The 20282-nt window shown below is 40.4% G+C and overlaps 1 protein-coding gene across 3 annotated transcripts in view; it reads left to right on the top strand.

Moving 5' to 3' along the window:
* The first annotated feature begins 32 nt into the window (after positions 1-32).
* Positions 33-20282, top strand: part of NRDE2 (NRDE-2, necessary for RNA interference, domain containing) — a 45049-nt gene continuing 24799 nt past the window's right edge. The window contains exons 1-4 of one of the 3 annotated variants that reach the window (XM_070593715.1): positions 33-189; positions 11026-11134; positions 12173-12406; positions 15486-15635. In XM_070593715.1, the coding sequence (XP_070449816.1) occupies positions 126-189; positions 11026-11134; positions 12173-12406; positions 15486-15635 (557 nt within the window). In that variant the 5' untranslated portion in view covers positions 33-125. Of the gene's footprint in view, positions 190-9827; positions 9876-11025; positions 11135-12172; positions 12407-15485; positions 15636-20282 lie in introns of those variants that run through there. The other 2 variants (XR_011532918.1, XM_070593716.1) reach the window with 2 other exon arrangements.

Here is a 20282-nt window from a genome sequence, read left to right as displayed (position 1 = left end):
AAGCCCAAGCGAGCGCCGGGAAAACCACACTTCCCAGAGTGCATCGCGACCGCGAAGGCCTCACTACCGGCGCCCGCTCACCGGCGCCATTTCTGTGGAGGGGAACGGCGGTGCGGCCTGTGATCATGGCGCTGTTCCCAGCCTTTGCGGGCGTTAGTGAAGCTCCCGCTAGCGGAAGTTCTAGGAAAGGTGAGCACACAGACGGGATAAAGAAGGCACTTGGCGGGCTTAAGACGTAGTTTCTCGGGCGCTGGTCTGGGCCCTTTTCTTGGATTTGTTTATCCATTTGTATCCCAGAGTTCTCCGCGGCGCCGCCAAGCCTTCTGGGAAGAGCTCCTTTCCTCCTCCGGGCTTCTGGGCTAGAGTTGTAGAGTCGTGAATGGGAGAAAGACAGACCAAGGACAGGCCCTGGAGCTGGGACTTCCATATGGTCATGTTGTTGGACCCCATTCTTCCTCTGAGCCTTAGTTACTTCACCTATAAAATGGGAATAATGGTACTCCACATCTCGAGGAGACTCCTGATGCAAATGCTGGGTGTTGTTCCGTCTTTCCTCCTTTCCTGTTTTACTTATTTCTGAAATGCTTATTGGGTTCATACCTTTTGGCGGACCTAGAGCTAGGGGATTATGATCCAAAGCTTAATCAAACACGGTTTCTCTCCAGATGGCCACAGCTGCTGGGAATTAGAACTAATATATATCTCTTGAGGGCCTACTGTGTGCCAGATGATGGCATTACATGTTTTATTTAAGCCTTAGACATTCCCAGGAGATCTGCCTTGTTAAAAGTGGAGGGACATAGTGAATTGTAATTTAGTTAGTCTTAAGTCGTGCCCTATGTGACAGAGTCCAGTTGTGTCTAACATCTGTGTTATATCCTGTCATAGCCCCTACACCTCTTTTTGGGTAACATTTCTCATAATTGTGAGTAATTTCTTGTATAATTAGTGTAATTTTGGTCATCCTGTATTGGACTGTATCCTCCATGTGGTCAGGGACAGTGTCTGGCTATTCATTGCTGCATAGGTAGCCCCTAGCAAGGCCTAAAATATAGTAGGTGTTCAGTAAATAACTTGCTGAAGGTACAGACCAATAGTAGGTACTTAACAGAAGAAATAGCAGGGTTAGAGATAAGGTAGGGTGTTAGAGCTGTCATAGGTAAACTACAGAAGTAATGACTTGTGATGGGAGGTTCAAAGAAAGCTTTGTGTAGGAGCTAACTTTTGGGATGGATCTTCAAGAGGGTAGGATTTGGACAAATAGAGAAAGTGGAAGGGCATTCCAGGGCCTTCAAAGGCTTGCAGGAAGGAAAGCGTGAGACCTGTGCAGAGAACTGCGTATAGTCCAGTTTGTCTGGAAATACTGTGGCATAAAGAGGAGCCTTGGGAAGCATGGTTGGGACTGGCGGTGAGGGAGGGTAGTGACTTGAATAACAGCCCAAGGGTTTATCTTTTTATTTTTAGAGGACGAAATAGGGAAGCGTTGCTTTTGTCATTTATCTTAACCAGTATTTGTGGGACATCTGGGTATCTACCATCAGGATAATATTTATAAAAGAGCTTTTATAAAGTACTGTATTTTTAAAAATTTAAACAGCATTATCACTCAGTGAAAGTATAATTCTTTAATATCATCTAGTTTCCAGTCAGTGTTCAAATTTCCCAAATTGTCTCAAAAATGTCTTTTCTGTTTAGTTTATTCAAGTTAGGATCCAAAAAAGATTGAACGTTGCATTTCATGGATATGTCTCTTAGGTCTCTTTTTACTATAAAACAGTTTCTCCTTCCCCTCCATTTTCCCTTGGGATTTGTTTGTTGAAGAAACTGGGTCATTTATCCTGTCAACATTTCCCGCTGAATCCTTATGGTGGTGTTTAACATGTTTCTCTATCCCAGTATTTCCTGTAAACTGGTAATTAGATCTAAAGAGTTAATTAGATTCAGGTATAACCTTTTTAGTTGTGAATACCTCATTGGGTGTGCTCTGCGTTTGCTATTGAATGAAATCAGGAGGATGTACTGTGTAGTTTTCTCTCTTTTAGTGATGTTAAGATTGATCAGTGGATTCATGGACAGCCTGATTGACCCATTATGAAGCTACCCATCAACCTTTCACCTAATGATTTTTGCAGCTCTTTTTGATTATTGCTTAGAACTAGTATTTCATTGAGGTTACAATATGGATATTTTCTAACTTTAGCATTGCTCCTGTATTTATTAGCATCAATTATTCTGTAAAGAACTTTTTCTTTTCTTTCTTTTTTTTTGCTGAAGAAGATTCACCCTGAGCTAACAACATCTATTGCCAATCTTCCCCTTTTTGCTTGAGGAAGATTTGCCCTAACGTCTGTGCCAGTCTTCCTGTATTTTGTATGTGGGTTGCCACCGCAGCATGGCTGCTGCCGAGTGATGTAGGTCTGTGCCCAGGAACCGAACCCAGGCTGCTGAAACAGAGTGTGCTGAACTTAACCACTAGGCCTTGGGGCCGGCCCCTAAAGAACTTTTTCTTAACGCTGTTGGGACACCCTCAAATACAGTTCAGGTAGGAAAGACAAGATGAATGCTTGATTTGTTCCCTTTGTCACTTTTCAGAATAATGAGTTGGGGTCCCAGCAACTTTTAGAGGTGACCAATGAGGTGTTTCTTTTTTTTCATTTTGATTTTTACTCATGAATTTTTACCATATTTATATTTCAGTCCATTGCAGATATTATTTTTCTAATGCTCAAAATGTCCCATCTTTGGCTAATGGGGGCTTAATCAAGTTGGTGCTTGTGTCTTTTTGACATGACCCAATTATCTTTTTACTTTTTAAAAGATTGGCGCCTGAGCTACCATCTGTTGCCAATCTTTTTTTTTTCTTCCTTTTTCTCCCCGAAGGCCCCCAGTACGTAGTTGTATATCCTAGTTGTGTGTGCCTTTGGTTGTGCTGTATGGGATGCTGCCTCAGCATGGTCTGATGAGTGGTCCCATGTCCGTGCCCAGGATCTGAACCAGTTAAACCCTCGGCCGCAGAAGCAGAGTGCGTGAACTTAACCACTCAGCCATGGGGCCAGCCCCTGACCCAGTTATCTTTAATTGCTTCCTTACTTTCTGGCCTAAAAGATGCCAGAGTTCATCGCTTACATATGTTACGGCCTGGAATTGGCCATTTCTCCAAGGAAGCCTGGTTTCTTTTAGTGGAAAATGGTATGGGTATGTTAAAACCACAGATTGGATGTCAGGAGTACTCATTGCACTGGGTTGTCATTATTTCTAGACATTTTCAGTGGTTAGAACGGGGAAGAGAAAAATATGTCATTAATTCATATTGATATTTCCAGTCCAAATTTAAGATTGTGAGATTTTTACTTAATTTCTTTGATTTAATATTTATAGTTCTTTCCTCTTATGCTGAAAATCTTAGTTCCTGGTGCCATTAGTACAATTATGTACATGTTCAAAATAACAATACTCATATGACTAATACTAAATAGTTCAGTATTTCTTTATGGTTCTATTTGTCCTTAGGACATATGCCTTGACGGATGTGTGGTCAAATTACTGTATTTTAAAATCACTTGAAATAATTCTCTCTGTGGTTTTGTCACCAATTTGATATACAGTTAGGTATATTTTCAATTTTTAAGGATTGCTTTTTTCCTCTTTTTGATTTGATCTTGCTTTATAATGTTGTGAGATGTTTACATGGTTCTAAAGTTGAAAATATAGACCAGGTATAGTGAGAGAAAAAAACGCTTCCATCTCTGTTCCTCCAACCTCTTAAGTTTCTTCCCCTGTAGGTTAGAATTTTCATAAGTCACTGATAGCATTTTTTCCCCTGTTAATATGAGCCAACCACATTTCTCTTCTCTTTCTCAAATGGGTCCTATTTTGCATTTTACCTTAAATCCCAGAGATCACTTTACAGCAGAGTGTAGAGATCTTCGTCTTTTTTTTGACTGGTACACAGAACTCCATCATGTGGGTATCATGTGCTTTATTCAACCAGTCCCTATTAAGGACATTTGGACTGTTTCCGGTCTTTTGCTGTTGTAAATAGAAGCACTGTACTTTTTGCCTTATGCTATAACATGTTATAAAAATGTAAGATAGTGTTAGTAGTAGTGGGTGCAGTTTCAATAAAAAAAAAAAAAAGACAAAAAGAAACCACTCCTGGACAGGAAAGACAGGAAATACCAAAGCAAAGGAGAGGCTCTGCTCTCCACTCTCTAGGTGCTGTTCAGAGTTAGGCCAGGATTTAAGTGGGCATCACATTCAGTGAATGGTCTAGGGGGGCTAGATTCAGCCACATTCATTCTTTAAACAAACAGGTATACAGTGCCTCCTTTGTGTCAGGAGCAGCAGAGAGCTCCGGTGTCTTATCCCTCCAATTCTCAGGCTTTTCTTCCTACACCATCAGATTGTTTGTTGGGATTGTATACTCTAAAACAGCATTGCATGGAAGTCGAATATTTAGACAGAGTTCGGATGGAAGATGGCATATCAGTTTATTTAATCCTCTTAACATGTGAGGCAGGTATATTATCCATATTTGGGGAAGAAACTAAACTCGGTCTTTTTCTCCCCAAATCTCCTCTTCTTCCTGTGTCCACATAGCAGAAAATGGCACCACCATTCCCCCAAGCCAAAACTTAGACACATACCTCGACTTCCGTTTTTCCCCCATTCAGTTCTCTGTCCAGTCCTTCCAAATAACTCTTAAATTCATTAGTTTCTGTCTGTCCTCACTGCTGCTCCCTAGCTTTTGCCACCGTCATCCCTGGATTATTACAACAGCTTCCTATATAGTCTCTGTCTTCAGTCCTACCTCCACCCCGTGAACCACTCTCCACACTGTACCGAGAATTTTAAAATTATTTATTTAAAAGTCCTGTGTGCCATTCACTGATCTAAATGCTTTACAGACGTTAAGTCATTGACTTCTCATAGCAACCCTATGAAGTTGGTACTATTATCTGCATTTTTTAAGGAGGAGGAAACGGAGGCTCAGAGCCAATAAGTAACTTGCCTACGGTCACCCGTCTAATGAGTCACAGAGCCAGGATTTGAGGAAATCTAGCTTCGAAACGCGTGCTCTTAAACTCTGCTCTTCACTGCTTGTGTTTCAGACACTGGAGCTGATTTTGTCACCCTTGCTTAAAGCTTCCAAGAGTCTGCCCATGGCTCTTAGTTATAAACCCAAACTCTAACGTGTTGTTTAAGGCCCCCAAACCTCTCCGGCTTCATTTTGCCCCCATCTCCCCCACTCCCAGTGGTCCAGCCATAACAGCATCTGCTGCTTTGTTTCCCAGAGAGTCTTGTCTCACTTGCGGGCCCATTTCCTCTGCCTGGATGTTTCCAAGCAGCGTATTTACTTAACTCCTTCTCATCATTTGGGTCTTAACTGAGATGTCCTCCCAGGCAGCTTTCTCTGATCCATACCTAGTTTGGATTAGGGAACCTACTTGCGTGCTCTCATTATTCCCTGCATATTTTCTCTGTCTTGGCATTTGTCTCATTGCATGTGAATGAGTGCCGGTTGTTCAGCTCCCTGAGGGTTGTGTTGGGTTTGTCTTGTTTGCTGTGTATTCCTGGTACCTTGAACAGTACCTGGCTCTTGGTAAAAAAGTGCTGCATGAAGGAAGGAGACTCAGAGAGATTAAGTATTTTGTTCAAAGTTGCACAACTAATACACGATAAAGCCAGTATTTGAACATAAGTCCTTCTGACTCCAAAACTTGTGTTATAAACCACACTATGATGTTGGAATGTTGGGGTTTTGGTTGTTTAAACATTACCTTTGGGATCCCTGGGTCTCTCAAATTGTAGGTTAGCTCTCTGGAAGGGCTGACTTTGCTTAGGTTCCCCGTAATCACCATCTTAAATGCAGTTCTTAGCCATGTTCACCCCGGTGCCTTCTGTACGAATGTTTGTGCTCTCAGATTCTTTGTCAGAAAGTAAGGGTTTCCATCAAAATGAAGAGTTTGGCTCTTTTTAAAGGAACAGCTCCCTTCCCTAACGTATATATGCTAATTTATTTATACAATCAGCCCTAGAAATGTCTTTTGAATTATCATCCCCGGAGAGATGGTGCTCACCTCTTAGCTCACTTAAACAAATTAGTAATCAGTGCTATTTTGTTAAAATAGAATGGGGAAAGGGTATAGAACTTGGATATTTTATCTAATTGTGATCTGAAATTTGTTTTTAAAGTTTAAGTCTATTCATGGCAATTCGTTCCTCCCTCTGCCCATAGTGGAATTGAATTAAAGTATTTTCACTAGTGATGGAGAAATAGAGTTATATGATAAACTTATTGCAAAAAGCATTTCAGCGTAAAGTGTTTAGTGATTCATTGTATTATTTTCTGTAAGGTTACACATGCTGTGCTTCTTCCAGATACCTGCCTGGGTTTTGTTACGGAGAAGTTCTAAAGCGGTTATTCTGCCTGATAGTTGCCCCATTCTTCCTTTCTTAGATGTGCGCATCCATATAAAAAAGTGCTAATTTCCAGGCAAGTTCCAACCTGTGATTTATTTACTAACCTGAAGGAACAAAAGGTTTGTCAGCCAGTCAGCTTCTCTATCTTAAACCCTAGACATGTGGTATCCTGCTAGTCTTCTCTGTAATATGTTACACTTAGCATATTACTTAGCATATTACTCTGTAATATGTCCTGCTTAGTATTGACACAGTTATCTAATTACATATTTGATTTCTATCAAGGGCACTTGTAAATTATGTGAGGATGTAAGTAAATAGAGAAAAGGACTTTGCAATCTGATTAATAAAGCATCTTTTAATCTCAGATAACTTTCTCTAGGATTCTCTGTAACTAAAATGTAATTGAATAATCCAAATGTATTATGTGAACAGTTGAGGTTATGATTATATCTAAGCACTATGTGAGCAGAGGCCTGGCCTGTCGTGTTTACCACTGTACCCCAAAAACCTAGAACTGTGCCTGGACACACAGTAGGTATTCAGTACTTCATTCTTTAATGATTAAATCCACATTTACAGTGAAGACTGGAGGAATTATGATAGTTGTACTTTTTGTACCTAGGTAATGGCATGCTTTTGACGATCTCAAATTGCTTCAGTTTTTTGGGTAAATTAGGTGCTGGGGATACAAGGATGCAAAGATAGGGTTCAGATCCTCATTCATATTATTCATTCAACAGATATTTATGTAGTCCAGTTGCTTTGTGCCAAGGCACAGTGCTAGGAGTTGGGAGTACCTGAGTGAGTGGTCATGGCCTCTGCCCTCACGTTGCCTTTAGTTTGGGAAGAAAGGAGTGGGAAGTGGGGAGGTGAGCTGGAAACTTGAATGTAAGAGTTGTAAACCAGTTGGTGTATTTGTTTAGCTGGCAAAATAGATATATATTTTTTCTTTTGTCACTCCCTATAGTGTCACAGTAATCATTAGTAATCTGGTCCCTATAAGGATTTGAGTTGTTGACCTTTTTGGAATATAGTGGGAAGACTGACATGCAGATAATGAGATCACAATATGAAAATTGCCATGATAGCCCCAAGTGCCAACCAATTGCAAGGAGACTTTAGGAGAACCAACTCCTTAGTTGAGGAAGTGAAGAATAGCACTGTGGTGTGGTGGGGAGAGCCGGATGGAGCTTGCAGATCCAGGTGCAGATGTGTGTCCTGCACCACATGACTTAACTTCTTTAGGCTTCCAGCTGTTGATCTGTCAGTGGGGGAGTGGTGTCCAGGCTCTGCTCCAGGGAGCCTTCTCAGACCCACCCCCTCCCTCTGAACCCCCGACAAGAGCATCTCTGCTCTTTCTGTTCTGCACATCAGACTGCTTTGAAAGATTTTGTTTGAGCAGTGTGTTCTTTGGCTAAAAAAAGTTTTAAAATCTCGGGACTAGAGGATCTCCAAAATTTCTCCAGGCTAACATTCAATGATGATTACTTCTAATATTACATGCATGTTCACTGCTGACATGCTATGAAAAAGAACCAGGAAGTAGAAGAAGCAGCGGCAACTTCTTGTCAGATGAAAATACCTTTTGCCCTGACAAACGGTCACTTGATTGAGATGAAGGTCACACAGAGGTCAATGATGACTTGAGTTCAAACCCCAAGAGTTTTAGTTCTTTATAAACTATTTATTTTCACAATGGTCCCATATGGCAAAGCCTTAATTGCATCCTTAAGAAGCCTTTCTTGCACCTTCTGAAGACTTTGGGAGAGTCACACCCTTTATGTTATTTTGACATCTGTGTTTCTTTACATTTCCTCCAAGCTGTCATCACTATCTGGAATATTTATGTAAAAATGTACTAGAATTGTTTGAGAGCATCTCTCCTTGCGTATTGTTGTTCCATATTTTCCACTTTCCTTTTGTTCACAACAGAATTGTATTATTGTGGAAGTAATTGTGATCTCAGTGAGCAACGGGAACTATTTTCGCATCCCTCTTGCCAGGAATTAGGCCCAAGGGAAGGGAACCAGCCTCAGAAGGAAAAAGGAGACAGTAGAAGAAAGATTGCGTGAACAGTTGTTAGCACTTACTGGATATGACCTTACAAATTACTTAGTCCCTTTGAGCCTTAGTTTCCTCTTCTGTACACTGGAGATCATTACACCTCCCGTGGAGGGCTGTGGTGAGGATTAGAAGATGTGAGGATGTAGACTGCTTAGCTTGGTGCTTGGCCTGTGTTAGGCACTTAATAAGTTAGAATCCCCCTCTCTCCCTTTTTCCTGTGCTTTTTAATGTACCTTTCCTCCTTAGGAATTTTCCTTCCTCCCTTCCCCCTTCTCCGCAAGTATTTATCAGACTCCTGCTGATGTGTGCCAGGCGTTGCTCTCGGTGCTGGGGATACAGCAGTGAATAAACAAAGTCCCTGGCATCATGGAGCATGCATTCGCATATTTCCTCACTAAGATGCAGTTATCATCAGGGACTAGAATACAGAATGTATAAAGAACTGTTGCAAGTCAATAATAAAAAGACAACCCAATTTAAAAATGGGCAAAGGATTTGGATAGTTATTTCTATTCAAATATGAATGGCCAATAAACACATCAAAAGATGTTCAACATCATTAGTCACCAGGGAAATGGAAATCAGAACCACAATGAGAAAACACATTACACCCACCAGGATGACTATAATCGAAAGACAGTAAAGAGTTGGCAAGCTTGCAGAGAAATTGGAATTCTCATACATTGTTAATGGGAATGTAAAATGGTGCAGCCAATTTGGAAAACAGTCTGGCAGTTCCTCAGAATGCTCGATGAGTTACCATATGACCCAGCAATTCTGCTTCTAGATATCTACCAAAGAGAAATGAAAACATACGTCCATGTAAAAACTTGTACACCAGTGTTCATAGCGTTATTCACAATAGCCCAAAAATGCAAACACCCCAAGCACTGATCAACTGATGAATGGGTAAAACATGATATATCCATAAAATGGATTATTCTGCAGCAATAACAAGGCATGGAGTACTGGCACATGCTACAGCCTGGGTGAACCGTGAAAACATGCCAGGTGAAAGAAGCCAGTTGAAAAAGATCATGTATTGTATGATCTCTTTTATATTAAATGTCCAAAATAAGCAGATCTGCAGAGACGGAAGGTAGATGAGTGGTTGCCTAGGGCTGGGAGTAGGAGAGCAAGAGGGGGTGATGGAGAGTGACTGCAGATAGGCATGGACTTTCTTTGTGCAGTGATGAAAATGTTCGGAAATTATTTTGTGGTGGTACTTACACAATTCTAAATATACTAAAAACCATTGAATTGTACACTTTAAATGGGTGAACCTTATGGTATGTAAATTATAGGCATACCTCATTTTATTGCACTTTGCAGATATTGTGTTTTTTGCAAGACTCCATCAGCAAAAGATTAAAACTTGCTTGAAGGTAAGATGGTGGTTAGCATTTTTTGGCGATAAAATACTTTTAAATAAGGTATGTATATTGTTTTTTGAGACATAATGCTTTTGCACACTTAACAGACTACAATATAGTGTAAACTTAACTTTTATATGCACTGGGAAACCAAAAAATTCGTGTCACTTCCTTTATTGCGATAATTGGCTGTATGGCGGTGGTCTAGAAGTGAACCTGCCATATCTCCTGAGATATATCTGTATACCCCAGTACAGCGGTTGAAAAGTGCAGTTACCCTTCTCTCTTACAGCTTCAGCCATTCCATGGGTTCTTTCTCCTCAGAATATGAATCTACTCCTGCCTCCCATCCTAAAACAAAACAGGACAAAATACAAACCCTTCCTTGGGCCCCCTTGCTGCTACTATCCCATATTTTTTTTTCTTTCCTTCACAGCTAAGACTCCTAAAAGTGAGAAAATGAATAATTCAGAAATAGTTCATTGCATAAGTTAGAAATTCATGGATAAGCAGAAAGAAGAAAAATTTTGAACATTTAATCTCACCACCCAGCAACGATCATTGTTAACATCTTATATAATTTTAGCATTAATTAGAAAAGTTAACACCTTGTGTTTTTATTTTCAAAAAGGAGTACTGTTACAAGGAAAGGTTTGTGTTAAAGTAAAGGTTCATATTAAGATAAATTCTACTAAGATAAAACGTTGGAATAAATTTTTTTAAAGAAAAATATCTTAATCTTCTGTAATATTAAGCATGGTAGGTTTTAATGCCTGATTTGATTTTTTAACTTTTTGGAATCGTCTAAATCAAATTTGAGGTCATTAAAACCTGATGCTTTGGAAGCGTTCATGCTCATTAGAGTGTGGATGGAGTCATAAAGCCTTGTTGCCATTTAGGCCACACTTGTTACATGGCTTCTGCTTAAGCCGCAGCCTGATATCACAAGAGGATTTTGGTCTTAAATATTTTAGAATGTGTTAAAGCCCCATGCCCTTTGTAATAAAAATTTCATGGATTCCCTTCACCTTCTGTGGATTGTTCAAAATGTCTGGCTGACATTGGCTGTGAATTAGGATGTCAGCTGATAAGACGGATTTCCTGCTTTAGAAGTCATATTGAGCTAATTTCATTGATCTTTTTTTCCCTTTTGCATGTGCAGAATTAGACTGGCTGAGCAACCCAAGCTTTTGTGTTGGAAGCATACCATCTCTGAGCCAACAAACTGAAGAGACCACAGCTCTTGCTTCTGAAGGGTTGCCACTGACAAGGTAGTTTTTTTGATAGATGGATTTTTAGTCTTTGTCAGTGTACTGCCTGTAGCTTAGCTGGAATGATGCTCCTTAGAAAACACTATGATGAAAGAGCTAAGTAAAACTCCTCCTGTTACTTAAAGTAATGAGGTGATCTTTGATTTTTTTCCCCTTACCTCAGTCTTACAGATTGCTCCCTTTTTTCCCCCTTTGCATTGCAGTGGCAAGAAGGTGACACAGTTACTGCCAATAATTAGGCCATGAGGGAAGTGGCATCGTTGTGATTCTTAAGTAACTTACTAACCTCATTAGTAACCTTTAGAATACTGTAATTCAGATATTTCTTTAGTTGCATTTTCAACACTTTTGTAAAAATAGAAGGAGCTTATATAATATAGTGTAGGGTAAAATCACACAAAAACTGGGGAAAGCAAGATGGCACACGTCTCTCCCCAGTTTTGAAAGAAGTTTGTTGTAGATCACTGAATTGAGAAATGAGCTCTCTCGCAAATGTAGACTAGCTGGTCTCATGAATATGATGAACCCTGGGAAGACATGTACTCTGAAAGCGTAACAAGCCTTTGGAAATTGAAAATAGTTGGTGCATGAGAGGGAGTTGTTTATAGATATTTCAGTAATGTGAAAGAGCTCATCATAACCTTTAAAACCAAGGACCAGAATTAAACTTTTTTTGGCATTCAGGACATGCTGGCATAAAACGTAGGCCTGAAAGTAAACCCTTTAAAACGTTGCTTTAAAAAATAATACATTTGATAAAATAACTGGTAGATTATTTCCTTTTAAAAATGTATAGATATGAAAGTATAGGTTTAGAACCTACTAAAATTAGAATTTCTTCGTCTGGTGTTATTTTAGGTCCCACTCTTAAGTCTTTAAGGTGAGTTGTAATCCAGGAAGATACTGTGTGATGTATGGGCAAATAGTAAGTCTGTGTGGGCATTTATAGGGTTCCCTTTTACAGATTTCTTTGTCTGCTTATTTATGTATTCTTTTCCCGAATTCTCTTTTGAAAATAATGTTGATTTTCCCAAACAGGAGTCCTCTGAAATCAGAGCCATCAGAGGAAAGTGACACTAACAGAAAGCTCAAATCTATAAGCAGAAAAAAGAAGAAAGAGAAAAAGAAGAAAAGGAAGCATCAGCATCATAAGAAAACCAAGAGAAAACATGGGCAGTCGAGTAGCAGTGGATCTGAGCCAGATACTGATTCTGAAAAGGACAGATCTTACAGAAGCATCAGAGACAGTAAAAGGGAATCAGAGAAACCAAAGTAGGTTTTTTATTCTCAAATACCTATAATATTTTAAGCCTTGAATTTTTCTCTCTCAATTGCTGGCACAAAGTCGACATTTGAATGGTTATCTAGCCACTCAATCAAAATGGAGTTGATAAATATTTCAGTAAAGCTGGGGGAAAAAAATAGAGCTCTACCATTTGGTCAACATAAAAAAAGAAAACTTTCTTTAAAAAATGAGGGCCATGATTTTATTTGAGAAATGTTAAATAGACACAATATTGTGTCAAAATCTGATTCAGATAAAAAGTCTTCAGGACTTTTGAAAGATGGTGAATGTGCCACACAGTAGGTACGTGTGGGTAAAGGTTCCATCTCTGAGGGGCCGTTGGCCTCCACTCTTAAAGAGAGTAAGAGGAATGTCTTCTCTTCCTTGATTTATCTTCCTTTCAGTCACTCCCGTCAACCCTTTGGTGTACGTGTGCGAGCACGTACACACACAGACGCTCTCTTTCGTTAAGGTTAATAGCACTTAAAATAATCATTGCTTTTGTCTTTCTTTTGTTGTTTCCTGTTTGTTTAGAAGCCCCGTGTTGAAGGTGTAGAATAGTTCATGACCACAGTATTTCCTTTCCTTGAGGGTTTGCTTTCTCTCCTCATCTTGCTGTGCTGTCCACCTTGAGCATATTCAAGTCATTCTGCAAAATGATGGCAGTGCAGGTACTCAGTGATTGCTTCCTCTCTGCTTAATTTAGCATCCTCCTACGTAGGGGAGCACTTCGCCCATAGGTGGGACAGTTGGTATGTGGTGAAACTACCTGAACTATTCTCATTTAACTTTTTTCTTTCCTTTGTTCATACGGACTAGAAGAGAGAAAGTTTAAGTACCTGTCCAAGGCATACTTGAAAAAAATTAGTGCTGTTAAGATTTTTGCAACTCTTCCGGGATTAGTTGCTTTTGTTGTGTGCTTTGATGTCCCATTGATGTCAGCGAGAGCTCTGCATTGGAGCGACTCTTGAATCTGGCTCCTCAAGTTCCCGTCACAGGGGCAAACAACACAGCCTTCCGGGATCCTTCTGTCATCAGTTCACTGTTAGAGAGCTGCCGGCCTCTGTGGCTCAGAGGAGCCAGGTTTATTTAGCCCTCTGTGTGTCTCAGGTGCTGTACTTATAAGCTAAGCTTGCTTTAGGAGGGAAAAAAAAGAGTCAGATGCAAAGGTTCTGAATTTGAGTTTATGAGGGCAGGAGCCGTGCCCGCCTTGCTTGCACTCAGTACATTTTTGTTAATGTAGATGAATATGTTATTGATATTCTTTTTAGTGTGTCTTCAAAGCAAAATACATTAACTGTTGTATCTTCTGAAAACTCACCTTTAGCTACTTGTCCTTTTTAATAGGTGAGGAAAATGAGCTTTAAAGAATTTCATGAAACCACACAGGAACTACCATTAGAACTTGAAAGGGAGTTATTTTCAGCCTGTGTTTGCCTACCTCAGAGGTGATCTTTACAGCCTCCCAATAGTTTTATGATCCAGACAGCACTTTTAAGTTTGCTAATATTTTGCACAATATCTCTGTTAAGATCAAAATAGATTGTCCTTCTCTTTTACTTTCTTCCTGTTTACTTCTGTAGTCTCTTTCTGGGAAGGTGATCGGAAAGAATTGTTTGTTTCCATACAGGCGGGACTGAGATATGGGTGAGTTGTGAGAGTCTTTCCATGATGTCAGGAAAGTGGGTTCCTGATGGGTAGTACACCATGTGGGACTCTATTTCAGGGTGATCCAGGGACGGCTTCCCCAGAGGCCACAGCTCCTAATTGACCTTTGTTTCCCAGCCTGCACTCTTTTTCACCTCAGCTGGAGGCGTATCCTTCCTTGCACACAGCCCGGAGCACATCGTACTTCCTGACTTGGGGTGGGATAAGGGTCTGTTTACTCCCCAGGGGTCGTCTGCAGCTGGCCCTTCTTCCCACCCTCCCGACCCCCTGTTGGTTTTCCATTTCTTTCCGGAATGCATCAATCTCTTTCCCTCTTTTTGCTGCCCTTTACGGTTTCTGTCAACAGAAAACCCTCTACAGTTGTTCTGAAGGAGAGTGTGTTAAAATGGCCATGTATTTTAACCTGAGGCATGTCATTCAATAAATATTTATTGAGTAGCTACTTTGTGTCCCTGAAATACCATCCCCTTGTATTCTCAGCCAAGAATGATTTAGAAGCCTCCAGAATCTTTATTTCCATCTAGGCAGAGCCGAAAAGCAAAGATGGAACAACAGTTAATGGCTCTTTTGACTGCTTTGGCAGCTTCATGTGTCAGCAGCGTTATGAACTGGTTTTCTTTAGAGGAAGAAAGATGTGAGATGCCGGTGAAGCCGTCTCTCCTCTCACTTGCCTCCTAGGGAAGTGGTCCCGTTTGTGTCTGAGCTGAAAGTCTGCCAGCTCACAGATTGAGTCGAAGGGATAAGTAGGGTCTTGTCTTACAGTGGACTCTCTGCCCTTTGTGTAGGAGATCTGTACGAATAGGCTGAACACTGTACACAGTCCAGAAAAACGAGACTTAGACCAAGCCTAAGTAACACCTGAGACTGAGCTGTTCAGAACTGTGGCTGTTTTTTTCTTTTTAAGCTTTGAGTTGGAATAAATTATCTGAGCACTTTCAAGTAGGTTAGGAGATGTAAGAACAGCCCACTTTAATGTCACCCTTGAAGGTGTGACAGTTACCTCTGCCTGGCACTCCAAAGTGCCTCTGAATAGGAATTTTTTTTTAAGGAAAAAATCTTGTGTATAAGTGTCTTTGCAATTCAAGTTACAGTCATTTAAATGAAATGTTTAAAAAGAACGCCCATATCCCTTAGGTTAATTTCTGAGATCAGATGAGTTCTTTTCTTGGTAAAGTGCCATTTAGTGTTGACAGTTTTTGCTTTATTTTCTAAAACCCCTTTTCCAGAGCAGGAGTCCTCTTTCCATCTCTATGGCGTGTGCACATTGTATGTCCTTAGGTATGCTGGATGCTGTGTGGAGTTTGAAATGTTTAACTGTCCTATTTCTAAAACGTGACATATGTAACTAAAGACCTCTAAGTGCCCCTCCATTCTTCTTCACCTTCCTTTGTTCCGCAGTCAGCAAAATAATGCCACTGCTGATAGTGGACATCGCCTTGTTTGGCTTGAGGACGTTCAGGCTCTGACAGGAGAAACCTTCAGAACAGATAAGAAGCCGGATCCTGCAAACTGGGAGTATAAGTCTCTCTACCGTGGAGACATAGCAAGGTAACCATCATGATGTCTTTCCCTGATTTTTACTGGTGGGAAGTACCTTCTTTCCCCTCTGAACTCTCTCAGCACTGTCTCTATCTGGTTGCCCCCACCTCCCGCCCCGATTTTGTTGGGTTTTACTCATTGTTAATTTGTTCAGGCGTATGTCTTATCTCACATTCTAAAATGAAAGCTTAAGCCTTACGATCAGGATCCAGGTCAGATTAATCTTATTATCCGTGATGCTTGGCACAGTGCCTGGCATAGTAGATGTTCAGTAAATATTTGTTGAACGAATGAGGCTGAAAATACCTTGAAATAGTTAATTATGACAAACTATCTGGAAACCATTTAGTCTAATCTATATGCCATTTAAAAAGGTTGCGAAAGCCTTTTATTTATCCACCCCCTCCTCACGTATGCCATTTAAAAAATGACGTTAAGTGGTAATGACTTTTTCACAATGTTTCCAGTATACATCACCAGATAATCATAAAAATAGGTGATGATACTTGCTTCAGTAATGAGTTTAAACTTTTCTCCTCTAATCTATCAATCAAAAATATTTGGGGGCCAGCCCGGTGGCTTAGTGGTTGAGTTTACATGCTCCACTTTGGCAGCCTGGGGTTCACAGGTTCGGATCCTAGGCACAGACCTACACACCACTCATCAAGCCATGCTGTGGCAGTCACCCACATGAAAAATAGAGTAAGATTGGCAACAGATGTTAGCTCAGGGCCAATCTTCACACACACACAAAACATTGAATACTTATTAAACCGTTTAGGCACTTAGTACTTTATAAGACACTGTTGGGAACTTCAAGAACAATAATACACAATCTCTATTGCCAGACAGCTTCCAGGCTGTGGAAGTTGAAGGTGGAGAATCATGGATTATAAGGCCAAGAGGAGACCTTGAAGATCATTATCATTCTTTATAGGCTAATTACTTTTAAAAATAAATTTCAGTTTCCATTACTTTTGCTGCATCTTCACATTTAATCATGTTTTCACTCATCATGATGTTATACCTCACCACATAAGCAGTTCCCCCTGAAATTTCCTTTATGATGAGTTTCTCTCAGTTATTTTTCAGCATATTTATGTCTACGTACTGTCTATGAAAACCTAATGGCGGAGAGTAAATGACTTTCACATTTAAAATGTATTCGTATATTTTTGAATTATTGTAATGCTCCCTACAGTCTTGTTTGGTTGTCCATGCCACCACAGTGTAGTGCCACAGATGTGGTACCGATTGGGCGTGAAGTATGTACCAGGATCCTGTGCTCGTTCTTCACTTGTGTTACCCTGTCTGATCCTCACCGCTGCCCCGTGAGGAGGAAAGCACTCATTTTACGAATGAGGAGAAGGAATCTCAGGGAGGTTAAGTAACTTCTCAGGGGGATGCAGCCAGGTAGCAGCAGAGTTGAGATTTGACCCTGTGTTTCTCTGACTTCAAATGTTTTTTCGCTGTCCATAGATAAAAATGAGACAGGTTGTGCGGTAGGACATTTTCTAGATTGGGAAGCAGACGACTAGTTCTCATTCTGACTTTGCTGTTTATTAGTGTTGTAATCCCAGGCAAGTCGCTTTACCTGTCGGAGCCTCCATTTCTTCATTTGTAAATTGGCATCTGTAACTCTTGCTGTGTCTTACACTCAAATATCAGAAATATTTGATATGGAATTAGAAATTGGTGTGCAAATATAAAGGGTTATTATTGAGTAATAGATGAGAAAAGGAGAAAATGCTGACACAGAGTGCTCTTGAGCCTCTGCTAATGAATGGCCCAGACCTTAGGAAGAAAGTAATTAGAGAGAACTTTATTAATCTAAGCTGCAAAGATACTACTGTAAATGGCTTAGGGCACTGGGGTGATTTCCTAGTAATTTACTAAAGCATAAGTGAGGTAAGTCCTCCCTGGATTAATAGCTGTACAACTGTTTGTCCAGGTCTAGAAAGGTATTGATCTCATGGCACTCTGAGGTGGTCAGAGGACTGTTGGGAGTATTGTGTCAGGTACCGAATTTTCACACTTTCAGAGGGACACTGACAAAGCAAGAGCATTGAGAGGAAGGTGAGCAGACAGCTTGGCTAGCACCAGCCTCTGAGGACTAGAATAGGGCTCAGGGATCCGTGGCCTGTAGCAGGGGTATGGTCATTGTCTTTTTTTCTTTTTGTGAGGATGATTAGCCCTGAGCAAACATCTGCCGTCACTCCTCTTTTTACTGTGGAAGACTGACCCTGAGTTAATATCCGTGCCCATCTTCCTCTACTTTATATGTGGGACACCTGCCATACCATGGCTTGACAAGTGGTGCATAGGTCCACACCCAGGATCCAAACTGGCGAACCCCGGGCCACCGAAGTGGAACATGCGAACTTAACTGCTGTGCCATCAGGCCAGCCCGATCATTGTCTTTTAAGCTTTGTTGGACTATCTTTTGGAAGGTGGATTGACAGTGTTCTCTGTAACTTGGAAAGACAACCAGGACCAATGAGTGGAAGTTTCTGAAAGTCAGATTTGGCTCAGTGCAGAAGCAGACCTAATGGTGTGATCATCCCAGCAAGGACGTGGTGCGTGTTGGAGTACTGTGATAAACGGGAGTTGGGTTGTTAAGATAGTTTGTAACAGAGTCTAAATTACCTTGGAAAATTCCTTGGGACTAATATACTGTCTGTCAGCGAAGTGAAGTTCAGTCAGTTTTTTCTCCATTTTTGGAATAGATTGTTGTTTCTTTGGCTATACACCAGATGAAATAGTTGGCTTATGTTTAGGAGCCAAGTTTTATAAAATAATAGTAATAATTTAAACTTACCTAGCCCTTACTATGTGACTAAGGACTTTACATGTATAAACTATTATAAGGGCTCTTCTAAGGACTTTATCTATCTAAACTTTTTTTGATCATCCTGGCAATGCTATGACATAGGTACTGTTTTTATCCCCATTTTACAGATGAGGAAACCGAGGCACAGGCAGTTTTTGTTTTGTTCTTTTAAAAATAGCTTGATGAAGGTCACTCTGCTAGTAAATGGCGGAGTTGGAATTCCAGCCCAGGCAGTCTGGCACTGTGAGAGGCACATGTGAATTGAATTCACTGAAGGAAAGGCAAATTTAGTTTGCCCAGCTCAGTTCCCTCTGTGGCTCAGACGGGCTGAGTAGATTCAGGGCAGACTTGGTGCTCAATTTAAATATAGTCTCTTCCCTTACCCCATCTCTCTTTCTTTCTTCCTTTTTTTTTTTTGGTGGCCAAATGCCTACATATGTGTTCATTTAAATTAGTGATATCATTTACTGACCTCCAAGCAAAGTGGGGTCTCCAACCTCTGGAATTATTCAAGTGAAGACTAGCTAATTATTTGATAAGGATTTTATAGGGAAAGTACCTTCATTTGGGTGAATATTACATTAAATTACATCTTAGGTCCTGTCCAATTATTACAATTCTATGATAAATTAGATACAGCCTAAATGTCTAGCAATAGGGAAATGGTTAAATAAATTAGGGCACATCCTGCAGTGGACCCATTTGAAGCCAATAAAATTGTATTTTCTAAAACTAATGGTATGAGGAAATGCTTAAAAGTAGGGAGGAAAGCCTGAAGCTATATATCAACTGTTTTTTAAAAGGATATGTGTGTATACATGTAAATGTATATTCATACACACATATCTGAAAGTAGATACTATTAATAATTCAAACCAGTAAGATGCTTTTTTCTCCTTTATCATTTTCATCTAATTTGCTACAAAATGCAGCTATTAAAGTCAGTTTTACAAAATGCAGTTTTAAAGTCAGAAAACTCAGTAAACTTTTTTAAAAAAGAGATTATATGAATATCTAAAATACTGTTCACTTTCAGTGAAAAATGAGGAAACAGTACTGTTAAAATGATAGTAATTAAGCAGAATGAAACTAGTTTTTTAATTTATTTTTTATTTTTTCCTTTTTCTCCCCAGAGTCCCCCAGTGCATTAGTTGTATATTCTTCGTTGTGGGTCCTTCTAGTTGTGGCATGTGGGACACTGCCTCAGCGTGGTTTGATGAGCAGTGCCATGTCCGCGCCCAGGATTCGAACCAATGAAACACTGGGCCGCCTGCAGCGAAGCGCGCGAACTTAACCGCTCAGCCACAGGGCCAGCCCCCGAAACTAGTTTTTTATTTAAATTTTTTTCCTCAGGGAATGGTAGGCTTATTTTCAGCTGTTTTAGCACTGTTTTATCTCATCCCCCTTTTATTATAAAGTTGTTGACTCATGAATGGAGAGAGATTATCCTGAGGTTCTCTAGGAGCATTTGAGAGAGGGGACAAAGAGAAAGGCTTTGAGGAGAAACGTGTGTGAGAGACTTCCCCTGAAGTGGAGTTCACGGTACTTGGCGCAGTGAGGGAGGCCCCAGAGAGAGCTCCCCAGCTACCTGCTGACAGTGGGGAGCCAAAGGAGGTGACGGGGCTGCACCAGGGTGAGGTGGAGGTGGAGCTTTCTGGGAGTTGACAGATGGCGGCAGCTCTCTCCTGCCTTTTTCTCCCTGCAGCACTTTATTATGAAAATTTAAAAAATTATAGCGTATGTTGAAAGCATTTTAGTGAATACTCGTATACCCACCCCCTAAATTCTGCCATCAACATTTTACTAAACTTTCCTCATCACATATC

The sequence above is a fragment of the Equus przewalskii genome, chromosome 25 (assembly GCF_037783145.1).
Source record: "Equus przewalskii isolate Varuska chromosome 25, EquPr2, whole genome shotgun sequence".
In the NCBI taxonomy this organism is placed as follows: domain Eukaryota; kingdom Metazoa; phylum Chordata; class Mammalia; order Perissodactyla; family Equidae; genus Equus; species Equus przewalskii.
Note: the sequence above shows the minus strand (reverse complement) of the source record. Positions and strands in the feature narration are given on the sequence as shown.